Source organism: Hemitrygon akajei, chromosome 16 (genome assembly GCF_048418815.1).
Source record: "Hemitrygon akajei chromosome 16, sHemAka1.3, whole genome shotgun sequence".
NCBI classification, from domain to species: domain Eukaryota; kingdom Metazoa; phylum Chordata; class Chondrichthyes; order Myliobatiformes; family Dasyatidae; genus Hemitrygon; species Hemitrygon akajei.
The window spans coordinates 25723333-25745419 of NC_133139.1; the positions used below are offsets into that span (position 1 = coordinate 25723333).

Genomic DNA, 22087 nt, shown 5'->3' on the forward strand with positions numbered 1-22087 from the left:
AAAGTTCAATTTTCACCGTCTGTACCATGACTTTCATCAAGAGGTTAGATATAAGGTAGCTTACTCTTGATTGGGTTACTTTAGTTGTGTGTTTGCACTCTCCCGCCAGGAATCAGCTTTTGGAGCCGGCTTCTCCGGAATTTACACTATTGATTTGAAAGCTGATTTGTTGAATCCAATGAACTTTGTTGATAAGCATGCTTGAAGCACTCAATTGTTATGCAGGCCTGAGTCACGGGACCCCAAAGCTGGGAACCGGGGTACTTGTAACTTAAAAAGCTCAGAGCAGATACTGGAGAAACTCAGAACGAACACTGGATCATTGACTCAGGCCACTAGAAGTGTAGATTCGGGACACTTGAACATAGACTCGGGACGTGCACTGAGCATAGAAAGCACCCTTGCCTCCAGCCACCGCTGTTCAACTTCCGCTGTGTCCATTACTTGGCATGGTCCTTCTGTCACAGTGTGAGTTGTTAATGTCAGAACCCAAGTGCAGAGGAAAGACACACTTCGAAGTAGCGACAGCGATGGAAGTTTGTTCATAATAGTTCCATAAAGAATATCAATGGCTCAGCTGAGCGACACCGCGAGAAGTCACATTCTCAAGACTAGGACCCCGTGATTAGCACTAATCAGGCATCCGTTTGGATAATGCAAGTAGCACAAAATCCCTGAAGATATCAAAATAAACTGAACAAGTTTAAACAGAAGGCGCCATGAGACCCCATTACAAAGAGGGACTTGCTTGAGAAAAACACAAGGAACTCTAAATGATTTATGAATATCTTTAAACAGCGATGAACCGGTTCCAATGCTTTAAACGCTCTCTGGCTCCTTAACTCATCTCCTTCTACCTTAGGCCACAAACTTATCAATCACCCCTGATGAGTTATTAACTTCTGCATAATCACTCAGAGTTCAACTGCATGTACATGTAACGAGAGCTGTATAACTCATCTCCTTCTACCATAGGCCACGGACTTATCAATCACCCAGCTGTGGACACTTTCTGGACGTCCAAGATCCGTATGCTCCACGACCGCTGGACTAAGTGTATAAATATAGAAGGGGACTATGTTGATAAATAAATGTGCTAGGTTTTCTAAAATTGACTCCTTCTACCTTAGGCCATGAACTTATTAATCACCCCTTGTATTTATATCTGCATTTTAACAGTTTGTCGTCTTCTATGCTCTTGCTCTTTCACTGATCCTGTTACAGTTGCTATTCTACAGATTTGCTGAGTATGCCCGCAGGATAAAGAATGCCAGGATTGTATCTGGTGACAGGTATGCACTCGGACAATAAGTTTTACCTAGAACGTTGCATGAATGAGAGTAGGGACCCCAAGAGGGCAGGAACAATATTTTCACCAAGGAGCCCTTCACATTATTAGAAGGATGTGACCCAACGCCATCAATCCCCACTCCCCAACAACATCCCCAGCCTCAAAAACATAACTTCACTCAAAAGGCTGGGTGCCTGAAACTGGCCCCATGTTCCAAGTTTTGTAATGGGAAGAGATTATGGATGGGTAGAGGGAGAAATTCAAGGAGCTGCTCAAAGTTACCCAGATAGAACAGCACCATACTGTTGTTGTAAGGTGTATTCCTTAGATAATAGGTTTATGGGCCAGTAGTAACATATTAACCATAAAACTGACCACAAATATAGAATAATGATGTCCTTATTCTATGTTTAGCAAGTTTGATCTAAGTCTGTAAACTATTGTGGGTATATTATTAATTGTATAGTTTATACCTAATATAGTGTATAGTGTATAGTTTATACCAATACCTAATAAAGTGGCCAGATATTAGCTCATTACTGCAAATATCAAATCAGCCAGTCATGCCGCAGCAACTTAATGCATTAAAGCATGCACTCGGGGCTCAGTTGTTGTTCAGACAAAACATCAGAATGGGGAAGAAATGTGGTCTAAGTGATTTTGACCATGGAATGATTGTTGCTGGCAAATGGAGTGGTTTGAATATCTCAGACCAGGGAGTTGCACACACAGCAGTCTCCAGAGTTTACAGAAAATGGTGCAAAAATAAAAAAAAACCATCAGCTCGATTGAAAGGAGAATGACAAGGGTGGTTCAAGTTGACAGGAAGGTGACAGTAACTCAAATAGCCACGGGTTACAACAGTGGCGTGCAGAAGAGCATCTCTGAACGCACGACACAATGAACCTTGAAGTGGCTGGGCTACAGCAGCAGACGATATAGTTATATATCTTCTTAGAAGATATAGCAGCAGCACTCAGTGTATATGTCAACATTCACTACTACCTGGAGACACAACTCGATGCATAAAAGCGTGCAGACATGGTTAAGAGGTTGAGCTATTATTGAGAGCAAACACCAGAATGGGGAAGAAATATTAGATAAGTGACTTTGACCATGGAATGATTGTCAGAGCCAAACAGGGTGGTTTGAGTATCTCAGAAACTGCTGGCCTGCTGGGATTTTCAAGCACAACAGTCTCTAGAGTTTACAGACTATGGCACAAAAAATTTAAAATAAAACATCCTGTGAGCAGCAGCTCTGTGGATGAAAATGCCTTGTTGGGGCCTGGCCTCGCCGTCAGTGCTACCCTCCCATGTTCAAGTGGTGGAACAACAGGCTGAATTGCACACTGCCTGGAGGCTGTACCAATGACTGCTGGATATTGTCGCTCAGGGTCTTAGACTACCTATACTGGTTTTTCTTTGAGTGAATATGCTCCTTTGCTGGATATCTTGAATTATGGCATTTTTTTTTTAGTGTTTGCTTGCTGTTTTGAAAGTTTTGCATCTCGGCGCCAGAGGAACACTGCCTCGTTCAGCTGTATCTATGCATGGTTTGAATGATAATTAAACTTGATTTGCTAATGAGAGGGGTCAGTGGAGAATGGCCAGAGCGGTTCAAGCTGATAGGAGAGCAACAGTAACCTCCAGTTCACCTATCAGCCCCGACTAGGAGTTGAGGATGCCATCGTCTACCTGCTGAACTGTGTCTGCGCCCACCTGGACAAGCTGGCGAGCACTGTGAGGGTCATGGTTTTTGACTTCTCCAGTGCGTTCTACACCATCCGCCCTGCTCTGCTGGGTGAGAAACTGACAGTGATGCAGGTGGATGCTTCCCTGGTGTCATGGATTATTGATTACCTGACTGGCAGACCACAGTACGTGCGCTTGCAACACTGTGTGTCAGAGAGTGGTCAGCAGCACTGGGCTTCTCAGGGGACTGTCCTGTCTCCCTTTCTCTTCACCATCTACACCTCGGACTTCAACTACTGCACAGAGTCTTGCCATCTTCAGAAGTTTTCTGATGACTCTACCATAGTTGGATGCATCAGCAAGGGAGATGAGGCTGAGTACAGGGATACAGTGGGAAACTTTGTCACATGGTGTGAGCAGAATCATCTGCAGCTTAATGTGAAAAAGACTAAGGAGCTGGTGGTGGACCTGAGGAGGGCTAAGGCACCGGTGACCCCCGTTTCCATCCAAGGGGTCAGTGTGGACATGGTGGAGGATTACAAATACCTGGGGATATGAATTGACAATAAACTGGACTGGTCAAAGAACACTGAGGCTGTCTACAAGACAGGTCAGAGCCGTCTCTATTTCCTGAGGAGACTGAGGTCCTTTAACATCTGCCGGACGATGCTGAGGATGTTCTACGAGGCTGTGGTGGCCAGTGCTATCATGTTTGCTGTTGTGTGCTGGGGCAGCAGGTTGAGGGTAGCAGACACCAACAGAATCAACAAACTCATTCGTAAGGCCAGTGATGTTGTGGGGGTGGAACTGGACTCTCTAACGGTGGTGTCTGAAAAGAGGATGCTGTCCAAGTTGCATGCCATCTTGGACAATGTCTACTATCCACTCCATAATGTACTGGTTAGGCACAGGAGTACATTCAGTCAGAGACTCATTCCACTGAGATGTAACACTGAGCGTCATAGGAAGTCATTCCTGCCTGTAGCCATCAAACTTTACAACTCCTCCCTAGGAGTGTCAGACACCCTGAGCCAATAGGCTGGTCCTGGACTAATTTCCACTTGGCATTATTTACAAATTATTATTATTTAATTATTTATGTTTTTTTATATTGCTATATTTCTACACTATTCTTGGTTGGTGCGACTGTAACGAAACCCAATTTCCCTCGGGATCAATAAAGTATGTCTGTCCGTCTGTCTGTCTGTCAAATAAGCATGTGTTATGATAGTGGTGTGCAGAAGGCCACACCGGGTTCCACTCCTGTGTCCTAATGAAATACCCATCGAGTGTTCATCCTGCACCATTGAAACGCTGTAAATATAGATAAACCATAATTTTGAAGTGAGCTTTGCACAAAGGAAATGGTGCCAACTGTTTGGTGCTTGCAGTTCAAACTGCACAAGTCAGCTCCAGAACAATTAGATAAGAGTATCTGGTGTAGGAATGTTTATTTTCTGTGAAAAGGGAGATAAGGAGGACTTGATGGATTGGAACTGCGTCATATAACGAGGAGCTGGTGAAGTCACTGACGTGAATAAAGGTTTTCCTGCTCCAGCTCTGAGAGCATGAGCAGAGTCTGTCACTACCACTTGGCCTCATTTGTGAGTTCAGAACCCACCGAGCGGAAATTAATCTCTTAAAATGGGTAATAGGTTTTGTATCTTCATCTGCGTCAACTGAAACCACCCACGACAAAGACCAAGGTTTAAAGATAAACTTTTTTTTCACTTAGGCAGCTTCGAAGGTTTGGGGCCAGTAAAGGTTCTTGATCCCCGCTCGTCAGATATTAAGTCACTTCAATTTCCCCCCTCACTCCACTTTTCTTCTCTTCAATTCCAGCTTTTCCTCTGCTGTGCAATTAGTATAATTGGAAAACAATCTTTTTTTCTCTCTTCCTGGTAAAAAAGAATCCCCTGCCCCCACTTTCTTCTATTCCCCACTCTGACCTTTTACCTCTTCTGACCTGACTTTCACTTGCCCTGAGCCGTCTCCTCCTTTCCTTTCTCCTGTGGTCCAGTCTCCTCTCCTATCAGATTCCTTCTTCTCCAGCCCTTGTCCCTTCTCACCAACCTGGCTTCACCTACCATCTTCCAGCTAGCCTCCTTTTCCCCCTTCCTTCTCAGTCCAGAAGAAGGGTCTCAGCCTGAAATGTCGACAGTTTATTCATTTCCACAGATGCTGCCTGACCTGCTGAGTTCTTCTAGGATTTTGTCTGTGTTTCTTTTTAGTTTTGCTCAGTTCCAGAGCCTCCTTGACTTTGCAAAGCACCTATTCCTGGAACAATTTGACGGGACTGTATAGAGGCAGCATTCTTTGTATCTAACTCTTTTTCTTCCTGGCCTGGAGGTGTGTGATATTGATTCTTGCAGAAACATACTGGTCTTCCAGTCAAGATGGTGCCTGCATACAACGCTCCCTTGGTGGACACCTTCTGGATAGACCACGAAACTATTTCACTTCTTTTACGTCTGTTTTTCATACTAAATGTGTTGCTGGGACTGTTAGAGCCTACGATTTACAATTTGGAGATCAATGGAGTGATCCAGTGCTTTGCTGTCTCCGAGTAGATTCCAGAAAGCGAGCTCGAGCTCAAACCCTTGAGGCTTTGAGGCGAAGAAACTTTGAGAGGAAATGTGAGCCAATAACCAACTCCATTTCACCAGTTGTTCGCTGATTAAAGTGACGAGGAAGACTGAGACGTCAAGGTGGATGGGAAGGCGAGCGACGTTTCAGTGCCTACTCTGCTGTCAGAGAAGGAGCTTGTGTGGACTATTGCTGTGCCCCAAGGGTAGGTCTGTGCACTCGAGCTGTGTCGCTCTCTTTCCATGATGTTAGAGGATGTTACTGAAGTTCTGCGTTTATGGATTTTGACTATGGACTTTATCAGTCTTATGGTTTTTAAATTCTGTGTTGTCACCTATTCTTTCTCAATGTCTGTGGGGGGGAGGTTTGGGGGTTGTCATTCTTATTGTGTTTTTGTGCTGGGGAGGGGATTTTGGGGGGCGATGTTCTTGTTGCATTTCGTGTAGAGGAGGGGGTTTGTGGCCGATGTTCTTGCTGCAATGTTGTGCAGGGGTTGGGGGCATTTGGGGGTTTGATGATCGTGTTGCCGTTATATTCTTTGTGCGGGGTTAGGTTTGCTGTTTCTCTTTGAATTGACTCCCATGGTTTTCTTTGTTTCGTGGCTACCTGGAGAGGAAGAATCTCAGAGTTGAAAACTGCATACATACTTTGATAATAAAAGAACCTTTCAACCTTTGAGCCTTTGAGGAACATTTAACTCTAATCATTCTACAGCTTGAAATAGAAACTAAACTGCATTAGAAACAGTGAGCAGCAGGGCTTGACATGACATATCTTTTCTGGTCATGCAGTGCTGTAATAAATATGAGAAAATAACAAGGCACTATTTATGTAAAGAGTAATCGTTGAATATATCTACACATCACAAACAAATTTTCCGTATGTTTACTTTGAGTCTGGTCTGGGCCAAGCAATGGAGCTTTTCCTTTTTGATGACTCAAGGGTATGATGGAAAATTTACATTCCCACCAAGCAGCAGGAAGGAAAAGCCTGTGCTGCAAGTTCCTGTTGGAGTTAATACCCAAGATTGTCCCGTGTGTGCACTTCTGCTAATTCCAGCCTGTTGTTCACGACTAAAACATTTTAATGTCAAGTCTCACCCAAACACTTTTTTGCCCCAAAATGGGATTTTCAGCAAATTTCTGGAACTTTAACTCAATTCATACTCAGTAGCGGTTCAAATTTCAAAGCATTAGCTGCCTGACACTCAACCTTACAACTGAAGGAACAGCACACGCAACACACTTGAGGAACTCAGCAAGTCGGGCTGCATCCATGGAGAGGAATAAACTGCCGACATTTCAGGCTGATGAAGGGTCTTGGCCTGAAACGTCAACTGATGACTCCCTTCCACAGATGTGGCCCAACTTGCTGATTTCTAGTAACCGCAGAATCTCTTGTTTCTCCAACTGGAGAATGGGTTATTGTGACCACTGTGTCTGCAGCAGGACATTTGAGTAAGCATGAGGGTTTCCCTCCTAAGCTCCTGGTTAATATTTGCCCCACAACCATTCAAGGCAGATTACAATTATACTGCAGTATCTGGCTGTGCTTATGCTTGACATAAGACTCTTTTACTGATTTTTTTAGGAGATGGCAGTGGTGGCAAATTCAGCATTTATTGTCCATCCAAATAGTCCTTGAGAGGAAAGATAAAAGAAACTGCAAATGTTGGAATCTAGACAAAAAAGCAGAGTTCTGCAGGTTGAGCAACGTCAATGCCGACAAAGGATGTAGTCCAATGTGTTGAGTCAGGTCCTGTGTCAGTGGTCTTGGTCCTAATGCAGGGTCCTGACCCGAAATCTCTTTTTGCCTCTGAATGCGCTGCTTGACCCGCCAAGTTCTTCCGGCGCTCCGTGTGTTGTCTTCCTCGAAAAGGAGTTGGCGATCCTCCCTCTTGCGCTGCCCAAGTCCTTTGGATGAGGATGCTCCAGGGATACCAACAAACGTCCGTTGCAAGTACTGTCGGAATGTATGGCACAGAACTCTGGCTTGGACCTGGTGTGGTCATTTTGAATTGAATTTCGGTTTATTGTCATTTAGAAACCACAACTGCAATGCAGTTAAAAAATGAAACGTTCCTCCCGAATGATGTCACAAAAAGCAACGACAAAACAGACTACACCAGAACATCCACGTAACGTTTGGCAATCCCCAAATCCAGCGTCCGGAGAGGCTGCTGCGTATTAATATCGCGCTACCATCTTAGCGCGTTCCCCGGAAAGGAGCTCCAAATCCACCAGACAAAACAAGACTACCCAGACACACCAAGTCAGGAGACCAACTCTACCACGCAACAAACCAAGAACTAAAGCTACAAGAGCTACACAAAACTGCATAGTTACAACATGTAGTTACAACAGTGCGAACAATACCATAATCGATTAAAAAAAAACAGTAAAAATAGTCCAAAGATATTTAAAGACTATAAGTTTGAAAGAAACCACCACACAGTTTCCACAAGTCCTCAGGGTCCTGATAGACTTGTCATCCCATGCAGGCGGCAGAAGGGAATACCCCCGCTATGGACTTCCACGGCGCCGCCGGACTCACCCTCGCAGACGCAGTACACAGTGAAAGCGCTCCGACCGGAGCGGACTCCGAGTCCGTCGAACCTCCGAGCCTCCGACCATTCCCTCTGGCACAGCCTCTCTGAGCACCATCCTCTGCCGAGCGTACTACGACGCCCCCACCACCGGCAACGCCACCCCGAGGACTGGGGGCCTGTTCCAGAATTCCTCCCAGAATCTCAGCCCAGCCTGGAAACACAGCATTCACCCAACAGAGCAATCTTTACAGGGCCATGGCAGTAAGTAATGGTGTAGTTCTCAGTGGGGACGCGGTAACGTAGCAGTTAGTGTGACACTTTATAGTACCAGCAGTGAAATTATGGTTCGATTCCCGCCGCTGTCTGTAAGGAGTTCGGATGTTCTCCCTGTGCCTGCACAGGTTTCCTCCGTGTGCTCCAGTTTCCTCCCACAGTCCAAAGATGTATAGTTTAGGATTAGTAGATTGTGGGCATGCTATTCTGGTGCCAGAAGCATTAACAACAGTCCAGGCTGCCCCCAACTGTGGCCATCGACGCAAACACCAAATTCAACTGCATGCTTCGATGTTTTGAAATACATGTGACAAATAAAGTTAATCTTCCTTTCTTCTCCTTAAAGGAATTCACCTACTAGAAATGAAGAACTGAACATCAGCAGTCTTCGAACAAGGCAGATGCAACTCCAGAGCTCAATGTTCTTCAGATCCAAGGCAACTCTCAAAATATTAAGTTGCAAAATAAAAGCAGATACTGTTGGAGATAGTAGATCGATGTGGACTAACTGGTAGGAAAAGGTTGATGCAGTTAAGGGGGTCATTTTTAGCTGTAATCGGTGGAGGACCACAGAAAGCAGTGTAGGGACTGTACACTGCACCCCCCAGGTTCAAGAACAGTCACTACCCCACAAGCATCGGGCTCTTGAACAAAGGGGACGGCTACACCCACTTGCCCATCCGTTGAGATGTTCCCATTCTCTCATTATTTATTCCTTTTTATTTCCACTTGCAGTTTGCACAGTTTGTTGTCTTCTGCACTCTGATTGATCTTCCATTGATCTTGTTATAGTTCAGAGGAAAAAGTTTCAAAGTAAACTAAAATGATCAGTGTGCATACGTGTCACCCCATACGACCCTGAGATTCTTATTCCTGTGGGCAAGTCTACGGAACGGTAACTGTGAACGGGATCTGTGAAAGAGCGAGAACATAGAAGACAGCAAACTGTGCAAATGCAAATATAGATAAATAGCACTAAATAACGAGAGCATGAAATAACAAAATAAAGAGTCCTTAAAGTGAGATTGTGGAAACGTCTCAATAGATGAGTGTAATTATCCTCTTTTGTCCAAGAGCCTGATGGTTGTGGGGTAGTAACTGTTCTTGAACCTGGTGGTGCGAGTTCCTGAGGGATTTGTACCTTTTTTGAGAATAGTTACTATTCTAAAGATTTGTTGAACATGCCTGCAGGAAAGTGAATCTCAGGGCGGTTTATGGTAACACATACGTACTCTGATAATAAAATTTACTTTAACTTTTAAACTTCGAACTGTTTACAGTATATATTGATGGGAAGCCGGCACATATTAGCAGCATTTGCAGAAAACACCAAAGGAGCTGGGAAGACGAGTTTCAAGGAGGTTACAAACACTTTACAGAGGTATTTAAAGTGAATATCTTTATTCCCAAACATCTAGTGAATGGGAAAGAAATACTGACAAATGTATCATAAGGTGTGAAGATATAAAGTTGTTCACTTTGACGGAAGAATAAAAGAACAGAGTATTATTTAAAATTAAGAAAACAGTAGGAAGTGGCTGCTGTAGGGGATTGGGGGTTCCTGCAAGTGAATTCACAGAAAACCAGCGCACAGACCGAGTACTACAGGTGTTAGGGTATGTTTTTGGGATGCTCACTATTACTGCAAGAGGGTTAAAGTATAAAATATACAAAAGTTTTATTGCAAATGTACCATGCAGCGCATTTGAAAGTGCTGGCAATTAGATGTGGTTTAGAAAAAGATTATCAGGTTGATCTGGGTGTGGTGAGATTGTCCTGAGACTAAAGGTTAACAGATTGTGAGGCTCCTCAGTAGAATTCAGAAGAATGACAGATGGTTTTACTGAAACTTTAATCTTTGGAGGATTAGTCAAGATAAACATCTTCTTTGAGATGTTTCCTCTCAAGGGACGGTGAGAACCAGAGGGCATAAACATATATTAAGCACAAGCGAAACTTAAAAAAGGATGTCGCACATAATGTTTTGGTAAACTCGCATGTAGTGAAGTCCCTGGGATTGGACAGGCCTATCTCAGACTGCTGTGGCAGGCAAGAGAAAGAGATCCGAAATTGCTAAATCTTCACTGGACACGGGTGAGGTGCCAAAAGGTTAGAGGACCAAAAATAGTGTCCCTATTTTGAAGAAGGGCTACAGGAAAAAATGTCTGGTAATGATAGACCCATGATCTTAACATCCAGTGGTCTAAGAAGATCTGAAGGAGAGTATTAATGTTCACTGGAAAGGCAGGGGCAGCTAACATGACTTTCTCAAGGCTAAAACCTGTCTCACCAAATTGATTGAATTCTTTGGGCAGTAGATGTGACTTACATGACCTTTAATAAAGCTTTTGACAAGGTCCTGTTTGGGAAAATGATTTAAAAAATTTAGTAGGGTGCATAATCAAGCTACATAAACTTATGAGGAATATAGTCAGCAGAAACATTGTATCAGAGGAAGATAGAACTGGAGAACACAGCAGGAAGAGATTCAGGGGGACCTGAAAGGGGTCATTCTTCACTCAGAGAGTGGTGAGTACCCGGAACACATTACTGAAGAGCATAGAACATAGAAATCTACAGCACAATACAGGCCCTTCGGCCCACAATGTTGTGCCGACCATGTAACCTCCTCTACAAACTGCCTAGAGTTTCTCTAGTGCATAGCCAGCTTTTTTTAAAGCTCCATGTACCTATCTAAGAGGCTCTGAAAAGACCCTATTGTATCCACCTCCACCGCCGCCGCCGGCAGCCCATTCCACACACCCACCACTCTCTGTGTGATAAACTTACCCCTGACATTCCCCTCGGTACCCATTTCCAAGCACCTTAAAACTACGCCCCCTCGTGTTAGCCATTTTGGTTCTGGGGAAAAGCCTCTGACTATCCACACAATCAATGCCTCTTGTCATCTTATACACCTCTATCAGGTCACCTCTCATCCTCTGTCACTCCAAGGATAAAAGGCCAAATACAATCAACCTATTCCCATAAGGTACACCCTCCAATCCAGGCAACATCCTTGTAAGTCTCCTCTGCACTCTCTCTATAGTATCCACACCCTTCCTGTAGTGAGGTGACCAGAACTGAACACAGTACTCCAAGTGGGGTCTGACCAAGGTCTTATATCGCTGTAACATTACCTCACGGCTCTTGAACTCAATAGTTGAAATTGGGTCACTGACAGCATTTAAGAAGTGTCTGAATGAATTACTTAGGCATAGTGGACTCTGAACCAAGTGCTGGGCTATAGGGTTAGTAGGGAAGGGTGCCCACTGGACAGTACAGAAGAGGGGCTGAATGGCTAGTTTCCATGCTCAATGATTTAACGATTCTATAAGAGGTTCTCTATTGAACTCTGGGATGAGGAAAGAACTCTTCTTTCAGTGGGGTTTGGAACTCACTTGCCAAAGAGATTCCTGAGGCTGAGACAGATTTCTAATTGTACGTGTCATGCCCTGGTTCATATTTTCACTGTCATGCTGTAGGTATTTCATTAGCAGCTCTGTAAGAGCAGTCTCTTTGGGTTATTGTTGAAGATAAGGGATGATGAGGAATCTGTGCTATCCAATTTGGGTGGTGGAATTAGGGGGAGATTTTCTTGGTGAGGGACACTAAGGTTGGTCTTGGGGTTTTTTTCTGGTTCAGCTGGAGATGAAGAGAGAAGATGCTGGGAAGAACTGGTCGTAGGTTATGATCCGGTGGGAGATCTGTTCGTTCGAGATGGATTGCGAGCGATATTCGGAAGGTGGTACGGGCTTTCACGCTGACCGAGGGCCCAGCGCGTGAGTGACAGAGAAGCTCAAGGTGAGCTCCAACTTGTGCACGTTTGACTGTTTAGTTAGAATGGGCCCTTTTCTTTTTGTTACTCTTTACTAAAGTTGTTAGTAACTTAGTTAAGTTTAGATTCATAAAGAACGGGAAGGTACAGATGTGCGGGCTATCGGACTCTGAACAGGCATACAGTCCCCGACCAGTATACGGTCCTGAGAATCAAGGACGCACTGGCCTGCTTGAATTGTGTGAAGTGTTCAGTGTGCTGGACTTGAGGAGTGGGTATTACCAGATCCCCATGAGTGATGCTGACAAAGAGGAGATGAAATTCATATGTCCACTGGGATTCTTCCAGTTTGAAAGGATGCCCCAGGACATATCAGGAGCCCCTGCGACTTTCCATCGCGTCATGGAGAAAATGGTGGGGGATATGAACTTGCTTGAGGTATTGGTGTATCTGGATGACCTCATAGTGTTTCGGTCCGCCTTGGAGGAACATGAAGTGAGGCTACTGAATGTGCTGGGCCGCCTGAAAGCTAGAGGGTTCAAACTTCCCCTGGACAAGTGCCAGTTCTGCAAGACGTCTGTCAACTATGTTGGGTGCATCATCTCATAGAATGGAGTAACTATGGATTCGTCTAAGACCGAGGCGGTGACCAGCTGTCCGAAGCCCCAGACTGCGAGCACTTGTGCTCGTGCCTTGGATTTAGTGGGTACTATCGGAGGTTCATGAAGGACTGCGTGAAAGTGAGTCACCCTTTAAACCAGCTTCTGTGTGGATACCTTCCTCTGGGGAAGAAAGGGAGGAAGACAAAAGGAGAGGAGGGTAAGGATTATCTAAGCCCTTCGGAGCCTTTTGGAGCAAGATGAGATGTGAAATGTGAAGAGGCCTTTCAGTTGCTGAAGGAGCTGCTGACCCAGGTGCCTGTGCTGGCTTTCGCAGACCCCCCAGTCGCCGTATGTATTGCATACGGATGCCAGCTGAGGGGGCTTAGGGGGTGTCCTGTATCAGGATCAGGGCACAGGGTTGCGACACCTTGCGTTTGTCAGCTGGAATCTGTCACCCTCTGAGCAAAACTACGGCACACACAGGTTGGACTTCCTGGCAATGAAATGGGCTGTGGTGGATAAGCTAAGTGACTATCTACAGGTGTTCCCCCCCTTTACAAAGGTAGAGCATTCCTATGGAACCTTCCTTAAGACGACACGGCGTAAAGCAAAGAACCATTAATTTATATGAGAACATTTTTCATAAAAGTGAAAATTCTCTTTGTAATGCAAAAACAAGTTACTAACGTATGTCTTTTGTAAAAGCGAAGTGGCGGAAAGCGAACATCCGTAAAGCGGGGGACATCTGTATATGGTGCCAAGTTCCAGGTGAGGATGGACAACAACCCATTAACGTATATCCTGACCTTGGCCACAGGCCATCGGTGGTTGGCGGTGTTGTCTGCCTGTGATTTCAGCCTGAAGAACCGGCTGGGGAGTCGGAACGTTGATGCTGATGCTTTGTCCTGACGGGCGAATGAAGGACTTGACAGCGATGGAGAGTGGAGAGTCTTCCCGCTGCTGGAGCGCCAGATTTCCATCACGGGGAAGGCAAGGGCAGAATCGAGCGGTAGATCATTTGGGAGCTACTGATTGGGCCATTCCACAAGCTTACTACAACCTGACTGCTCTGCCAGAATTGAGCCCTGGGGCAGTGGCAGCTGCTCAGCGAGATGACCCGTGTGTTGGTACTGTTCGGTCAGCGACTGTGAAAGGGGCACGGCCCAAACAGACAAGATGAAACACTCTGCGGTGTCTCTACTACTGAGAGAATGGCCCGGATTGGAGTCAAGAAACCAAATCCTATACCGGGTCACATCACCTCCAGACCAGCCTCAGTGTTCCCAGCTGGTTCTACCTGAGAAGTATCAGAAGATTGTATTGAAGTCACTTCATGATGGTTCTGGACATTTGGGGGTTGATAAGACCTATGGATTGTTCAGAGATCAGTTCCACTGGCCCTGAATGAAGCCAGAGGTCAAAGAATACTGCAAGTCGTGCATTCGATACATACGGAGGAAGACACTGCGTACGAGGGCAGCTCCCTTGCCCCACTTGCAGAGTGCGGGGCCCCTTGACCTGGTGTGTATGGATTTCCTGTCAATAGAGCCAGATGCCAGCAACTGTCTTAGTCATCACAGATCACAACACCAGATTTGTACAAGCTTTCCCTACCATGGATGAGAGAGCGTCCATGGTGGCCAAAATGTTATGGGAGAAGTATTTCATTTATTATGGCCTTCCCAGGCAGATTCATAGTGATCAGGGACAGGATTTTGAGAGTAGGCTCATACATGAGTTACTGAGCATGCTTGGAATTGAGAAGTCGAGGACTATGCCTTATCACCTGCCCGAGAGATTCAATCGGTCCTTGTCAGACATGCTCAGAACCCTGGAGATCAGCATAAAGAACAATTGGAGTCAACACATTGGACATCTGGTCCACTGCTACAAATGTACACAGAATGAAGCTACCAGGTACTTGCCATATTATCTGATGTTTGGGTGCGAGGCGAGTTTGCTGTCAACCTCTGCTTTAGGACTGGCGAGGAAGATCTACCTGTGAAGAATGTGTCTGATAGGAGAAGGGAGCTGAAAAGGGCTTATGAAGAGGCTGAGGTCACGGCTACCAAGCAGAATCAAGGAAATAAGAGGAGGTATGATCAAAAGGTGAGGTTCTCCCAACTCATGCCGGAAGACCAAGTCCTCATAAGGAATTTGGGGCTACCTGGGAAGCATAAGTTGGCTGGGCGGCTACGCTCTATGTGGTGGAGAGTCAGATGCCAAATGTCTCAGTTTTCCGGGTGAAACCAGAGGATGGGAATGGGCTTGTCAAGATTCTCCATCAGAACCAGCTTCTGCCTCTGTGACAAGAGGTGCGTGTTGACCCAGAGCCCGACCTGGACCCTACACCTTGTAAGAGGACTCTGCGGCAACATGGAGAGACTTAAGGGTCAGCCGCAGGAAAGATTAGACCAGCCCCGCCCCTGAATGAGATACGGATTCGGAGGATGAGGAAACTGGGGTGTGGCATATGATGCCTTTCACTAACTCCTCACTAACTGAGGAAGAGATTCCCAACTCTTCTCATGCTGAAGCAGGTGAAATGGGGGGGGGGGGAGTGGAGGGCCTAGCAGTGGACAGGCAGGCTTGCAGCTGGACCATGAAGGGGGCTGAGCTCTAAAGTAACTGGGAATGAAGCTGAGCTCAGCCAAGTGGCAGAGGGACCTGGGTTGCCAGAAGGCACGAGTAATAGACATGGGGAGGCCTCGCCATGTAGACCAGGAGCTGCCCAAGGTATGTCTGAAACTGAAGACATAGATGATGGGATAAGGAGGTCTCAAAGAGTCAGGAGCCCCTCGGATAGGCTGGCCGACGTAGCACTGAGGGAACAGAGTGTTATAACTATCCCCCCAGTGGGATATGTCACTACCATTTACAAATGGATTGGCGGTTCTGAAATCACAAAATTCCATTGAAAACGGTGTTACTAATGATGGGACGACAAACCATCTACAAGTCACGAGGACATGACTACTTTGGTGGGGGGAAAGTGTCATGCCCTGGTTCATATTGTTACTGTCATGCTGTAGGTATTTAATTTAGCAGCTCTGTAAGAGCAGTCTGTTCTGCTGTCAGCCTGTTGGGTTATTGTTGAAGATAAGGGATGATGAGGAATGTGTGCCATCCAATTAGGATGGTGGAATTAGGGGGAGGTTTTCTTGGCAGAGGGACAGGCTGGTCTTGGAGTTTTTGTTTTTGGTTTGGCAGGAGATGAAGAGAGAAGACGCTGGGGAGAACTGGGCATAGGATACGACCCAGTGAGAGACCCGTTTGTTCGAGGTGGATTGCGAGTGACGTTTGGAAGGTGGTGTGGGCTTTCACGCCGACAGGGGGCCCAGCGCGTGAGTGAGAGTGAAGTTCAAGATGAGCTCCAACTTGTGCACATTTGACTGTTTAATTAAAATGGGCCTCTTACCTTTTGTTTTTCTTTACTAACCCTTTAGTTAAGATTCATAAATGCAATTCCTCTAATCGCATGCAGTGTACTGTCTGTTATTTCGCGGCACTAATTTGTAACAGGGTAGCAAATTACCCAGCATCCACATGGACATGGAAAGTCGTCTCAGCTTCACCAGTTTGGCGGGACCGGAGGGTGTTTTCCTTAGACTTAAGCACCCAAGGAAATCGGTGGTGGGGGGGGGGGGGGGCTTCATAAGGGATTCATGCATCATAGGGAAAGGGCAGGCAGGTGGATTTGAGGAATATCAGACCACCTCTAGCTGAAGGGGTTGATTGGTTTGCCTATATGCTTATGTCTTACGGTCTTATAGTCTTATGGCCCAAAATCCAGTCCATATAACCATGTACTTCAGAGAGTTCAGCAAGTTATATCAATCAGGCGCCATTTGTTCCGGCGCAGTCTCACTGTGTTCTTATCCTTCTTCCAAGAAAAAAAGACGTGGATAGAAATTCCACTGTGTACACACACACACACAGAGATAAAACAAGCAAGATTCTCTGGCTTATCCGTGCCTCAAATAATTGTGAGTGCTTCTACCGGGCCCTCAACGCTCCAGAGGAAAAAAATGCAAGTTAGTCCATCCTCTCCCTGTAGCTAATACGTTCTAATCCTTATCCTGGTGAACCTCCTCTGCTCTCTTTCCAAAACCCCTACAACTTCCCTGCAAGGTAGAGCCCTGAACTGCTCACCATGCTCCGAATGGGACCCGATGCGGTTTTCCACAGCTACGGCATGAACACCCAACCTTTATACTCAACGCACCGCTGATGAAGGCAAGCGTGCAGCGCCCCCTCTTTGTCACCCTGCTTCCTTGTGCTGCCAACTTCAGGGAGCTCCTAAGAGCCCTGCCACTGACTGTGCACAGTTAGTGCCAATATCAGGGCGCGGTAAACCAAGGCAACTGGACTTGCTGTGTTGCCTAGGAGATGCTTTGCTATTCATCCAAGAGGCTTCCTCAGTCGGATCCATGGTGGGTGGTTTTCCAGCTTAAACTCTGTGAGTTGTTTAATGGTATAGCAATCACACGAGGGTCTGTATATTGGCCAGACAAAACAACCACTACACAAACGGATGGCCCAACCTCAGGGCTAACACCTCAGGTCAAGATTCAGCTGTATATCTACACCTAAAGGACGAGGGACAGTGCTTTGATAACAATTTGCACGTTTTGGACAGGGTGGACAGGTGGTTTGAAAGAGGAGTTGAAGAAGCCATCTTTGTTAAACTGGAAAACCCATCCCTGAATGGAAGGGGTGGGGTACGACACCTCCTACCAGCTACTTACAATTCAGTCCTCACGCCTCTACCCCGGCGTCTCCACAACCGTTCACACCTCCAATCGTGCAAAGACCCTCTCATTACCTGTATGACTCTTAACGGCCCTCATGTGATTGCTATACCTTTTTTAAAAAACCTCACAGAGTTTGTTAGCAAGAAAACTACCCACCATGGATCAGAACGGAAGAAGCCTCTCAGATGAGTGGTGAAATGTCTCTAGACAACACAGCACGTCCAGTTGCCTTGATTTACTGCTGCTTGATGTACAATGACCTGAGAACCTTCATAGACAGTGCCAATGATGATCATATGAGGAATAACTAGAAGCTTTAGTGCTGTGGCCAGGCAGTGTGAGTACCACTAAGTGCCACTAAGTTAGTGCCAGTATTAAATGGCATTAATACTGATCTAAATCTTGGAACTTCTGACTCAAAATGTCTGTGGGAGCACATTCACCACAATGGCTCAAGAAGAGAGCTCAACCCCATCTGCATGAGAACAGCTAAGGAATGACTTTTAATGCTGACCTAAAAATGATATTTACATCCCCAAAATTAATTAAGTGAAACAGGTACAACATGCTCTTCTGTCACATTGTGCACTTCAAAACCTGGGCACCGTCCAGCCACACTGAACCCTCCAGACACATAGCACTGATTAGATACACAACAGCATTCAGACATACGGCTCCCTCAGACACACATCACCCTGTCCAGACATACCACCCTGTCCAGACCCACCATTGTCCAGACACACATCACCCTGTCCAGATCCTCCACCCTGTCCAGACTCACCACTCTGTCCAGACACTCCACCCTGTCCAGACACACCACCCTGTCCGGACACATACCACCCTGTCCAGACCCACCACTGTCCAGACACACCACCCTGTCCAGATCCCCCACCCTGTCCAGACACACCACTGTCCAGACTCACCACCCTGTCCAGATCCCCCACCCTGTCCAGACACACCACCCTGTCCGGACACACCACCCTGTCCAGATCCCCCACCCTGTCCAGACACACCACCCTGTCCGGACACATACCACCCTGTCCAGACCCACCACTGTCCAGACACACCACCCTGTCCGGATCCCCCACCCTGTCCAGACACACCACCCTGTCCGGACACATACCACCCTGTCCAGACCCACCACTGTCCAGACACACCACCCTGTCCAGATCCCCCACCCTGTCCCGACACACCACTCTGTCCGGACACATACCACCCTGTCCAGACCCACCATTGTCCAGACACACATCACCCTGTCCAGATCCCCCACCCTGTCCAGACACACCACCCAGTCCGGATGCACACCACCCTGTCCAGACCCACCACTGTCCAGACACACATCACCCTATCCAGATCCTCCGCCCTGTCCAGACACACCACCCTGTCCAGACACACTGCATCTTCAGACACACTGCACTGTCCAGAAATAAACATAAGGAATTCTGCTGATGTTGGAAATCCAGAGTAACGCACAAAAAATACAGGGGTTAGGATGTTATGTAGCAGTTGTATAAAATGTTGGTGAGTTCTAATTTGGAGTATTGTGTGCAGTTTTGGCCATCTTCCTACAGGAAAGATGTCAATAAGATTGAAAGAGTACAGAGAAAGCTTACTAGGATGTTGTCGGGGCTGAAGGACCTGAATTATAAGGAAAGATTGAATAGGTTAGAACTTTATTCCCTAGAATGTAGAAGATTGAGGGGTGATTTAGAGAAGTATAGAAAATTATGAGGAATATAGATATGGTAAATGCAAGCAGGCTTTTTTCCACTGAGATGGTGTGAGACTACACCTAGAGGTCATGGGTTAAGAGTGGAAGGTGAAATGTTTAAGGGGAACACAAGGGGAGACTTCTTCACTCAGAGGGAGGTGAGGGTGTGGAGCGAGCTGCCAGTGCCAGTGGTGGATGTGATTTCGATTTCAACATTTAAGAGAAGTTCGGATAGGAAATGGATGGGAGGAGTATGGAGGGCTATGGTCCAGGTGCAGGTCGATGGGAGTAGGAAGTTTAAATGGTTCAGCATGGACTAGATGACCCGAAGGGCCTGTTTCTCTGTTGTCATTTTCTATAACACTGTGAAACTGTCCCGATACACAACACAGACCTGGCATATTATGTCCTCCGCACATCACACTGTCCAGGCACACTGCATCCTCTCGACGTACCTTCGGTCTTTTCCTGCTTTGACCCAATCAGTTTTGTATGCTCCCAAAGACATACCATCCTTTCCCCTTCTTTGCTCATTATATGGAGCATCCAAAGGTGTTCTCTGGTTGGGTCCTTGCCTCGCATTTTTTCAGTAGAACCTTTTTCATGTTTATACAGGAATAGATCTGCACTAAAAGAGAGAGAAGGAAAAAACACTTACCGTCATAGTCCATGGACCTGTTAACTTCTTGTCTGCTCCAAAAGACGCAAAGCATTGATAGAAAGACCTTCAGCAGCAAGCTGCAATTCATTTTGCAGCAGCTCAGAACTGTTTCTGAGTTCAATTTGTGTTGCAATCCCAGGCAGAATGACTTCAGACTGAACAAGGAATAAATGACTTTCAGTTAGATGATTGGACAGTGGTAATAAGTTTCACAGTGGTGATTACATCTACAGCCTGTGTAAACAGCAGAGGTCATTGAGATGACGTTTATCATGCAAGACCTGATTCCTGTACAGTTTTTAAGTGACACCACTGATGGGGAACAACTGTAAGTAATCTAAAAAAAAATACCGTGCTGTAGCAAAGGACAGAATTTAACTCGTTCTTTCCTTTTTATTCCTCTCTCTATTCCTTTCATTACATCTCTGCTCTAGCGGGAGAGTCAAGAATCCATTCATCCCTTTTGGCAAGTGCTATGTGTTACGTCATCAGCTTACACCTGACCAAAACTCTCACCAGTATCTGAAGGACAATTAATATAGATACTCTTTGGAGTTCCATTTTCACCATTATTCTCCACAAGGAGGAGGCATTTTTAAAATTTGAATTCAGTATCTGCATTAAAAAAAAACCTGAAGGCAACCCTTGGGAATAGTTAAAATAAATACAGGATTTCAAGCCCTTTAAGATTGTTATTACTTTCATATGAATTAGAACATTCTTTTGCCTTTACCACACCCAATCCTGCCTTGAGAACCCTGCTTATATTTTTCTGTCATTATCTTTGCAATGAGTTTCAGATCTTGTAAAAATATTTCCCCTTCTGTCCTCCTTATATCTTATGATATTAACACTAAATGTCCCAAATCCAAGTTACTTATTTCATTCATTTTACAATTAGATCTTGCTGTTAATTCAATTAAGCAATACCTTGATCCTCAAAGACAATGAAACAAGTATTCCTTCTCCAACTGTAAGAAAACACTACCCTCTTGTTCGGTCCTACCACAAGAACATCTTATCTCTTTGTGCACATTTCCTTCACTAAGGCCTGCATGCATACTGTTTCTTAGAAATGATCGCTTGAATGTCATGCATTGAGGTTAAAAATAATGCTCCCTTTGACTGGAGCCCGTCTCCAAGATGGCACTGTGATGAGTTCATTGGAATGCTTTGCACTTAAGTTCCATTCCAATGATTTGAGCGCAAAGTCTGGATGAGCTTCCCGAAGCAGTATGGAAAGGTTGTTACACTGCTGGAGATGTGCCTAGAGATATTGTACTAAACCCACAATATAGACATACCAGCTAACATTGTAAGTCAGTCCTTGAGCTGAGTAGGACTGAAGTTCAGAGGCAGAGCATAATGGGACAGGTCATGGGGTAGTAGATTTGCACCACACAGAATCACGCCCTATGACCACAGCACATCGATAACGTCATTCAAGTACATCTTGGTTCTTGATTAGTCAGGGCATCAAAGATTACAGGGAGAAAGCAGGAGAATGGGGTTGAGAAAGGTGATAAATCAGCCATGATGGACTGGCAGAGCAGACTCGATGGGCTGAATGACCCAATTCTGCTCCTATGGTTTGGTGGCCTTACAGTCTTACCTATTTTTACTAATCCCATTTTCCAGCGTTTGGTGCAAGGCCCATTATCTTTTGGTGATTCAAGTGCTCGTCTAATTGCTTCTTAAATGTTGTGAGAGTACCTGACCTCGCCACCTGCTAAGGAAGTGCATTCCAAATTGTAACCACCCTCTGAGTGGGGGAAAAAATCCCCTCGTCTCCTCTAAATCTCTTTGTCCTCTTCTTATGTTCTCCGACCTCTGCAATGGGGGTAAGTTTCTTGCTACCTATCCTATCTATGCCCCTCATAATTTTGTACATCTCTAGCTTTGGCCTCCTTGGCTGCCTCTCCAGTGCAGTCATGTCATAGACCGGGATGAATTTCTAGGTTGCAGTCCTTCTAATGCAAGGTTAAACAGAGACCAAATCTCCTCTCTCTCAGGAGGATGGAGAGCATCCTCTTTCCTTACCTGAACAAGAGCAGATGAGGTTTGTCTGATGGTCTGAGCATTTATCCATCCAATAATAGATACATAGGCCTAGAGAGTGTAGAGTGCTGTCGGCAGGGCTCCGGGTAAGGGTTGTAAAGCAGGCTGGGGAGAGGGTGGCAGTCAGGGTC

General features: G+C 45.7%; 1 protein-coding gene and 1 long non-coding RNA gene across 2 annotated transcripts in view; one reads left to right on the forward strand and one right to left on the reverse strand.

Moving 5' to 3' along the window:
• The window catches only part of LOC140739861 (uncharacterized), a 30112-nt gene extending 21104 nt beyond the window's left edge, over positions 1-9008 (forward strand). The window contains exon 3 of the long non-coding RNA XR_012101763.1: positions 8739-9008. This is a non-coding gene — a long non-coding RNA (uncharacterized lncRNA). The remainder of the gene's footprint in view (positions 1-8738) is intronic.
• The window catches only part of LOC140739857 (proteinase-activated receptor 3-like), a 29026-nt gene extending 8126 nt beyond the window's left edge, over positions 1-20900 (reverse strand). The window contains exons 1-2 of the mRNA XM_073068460.1: positions 20829-20900; positions 19896-20053 (exon numbers count right to left, since the gene is read on the reverse strand). Of these exons, the coding sequence (XP_072924561.1) occupies positions 19896-19986 (91 nt within the window). The 5' untranslated portion in view covers positions 19987-20053; positions 20829-20900. The remainder of the gene's footprint in view (positions 1-19895; positions 20054-20828) is intronic.
• Positions 20901-22087: the final 1187 nt, after the last annotated feature.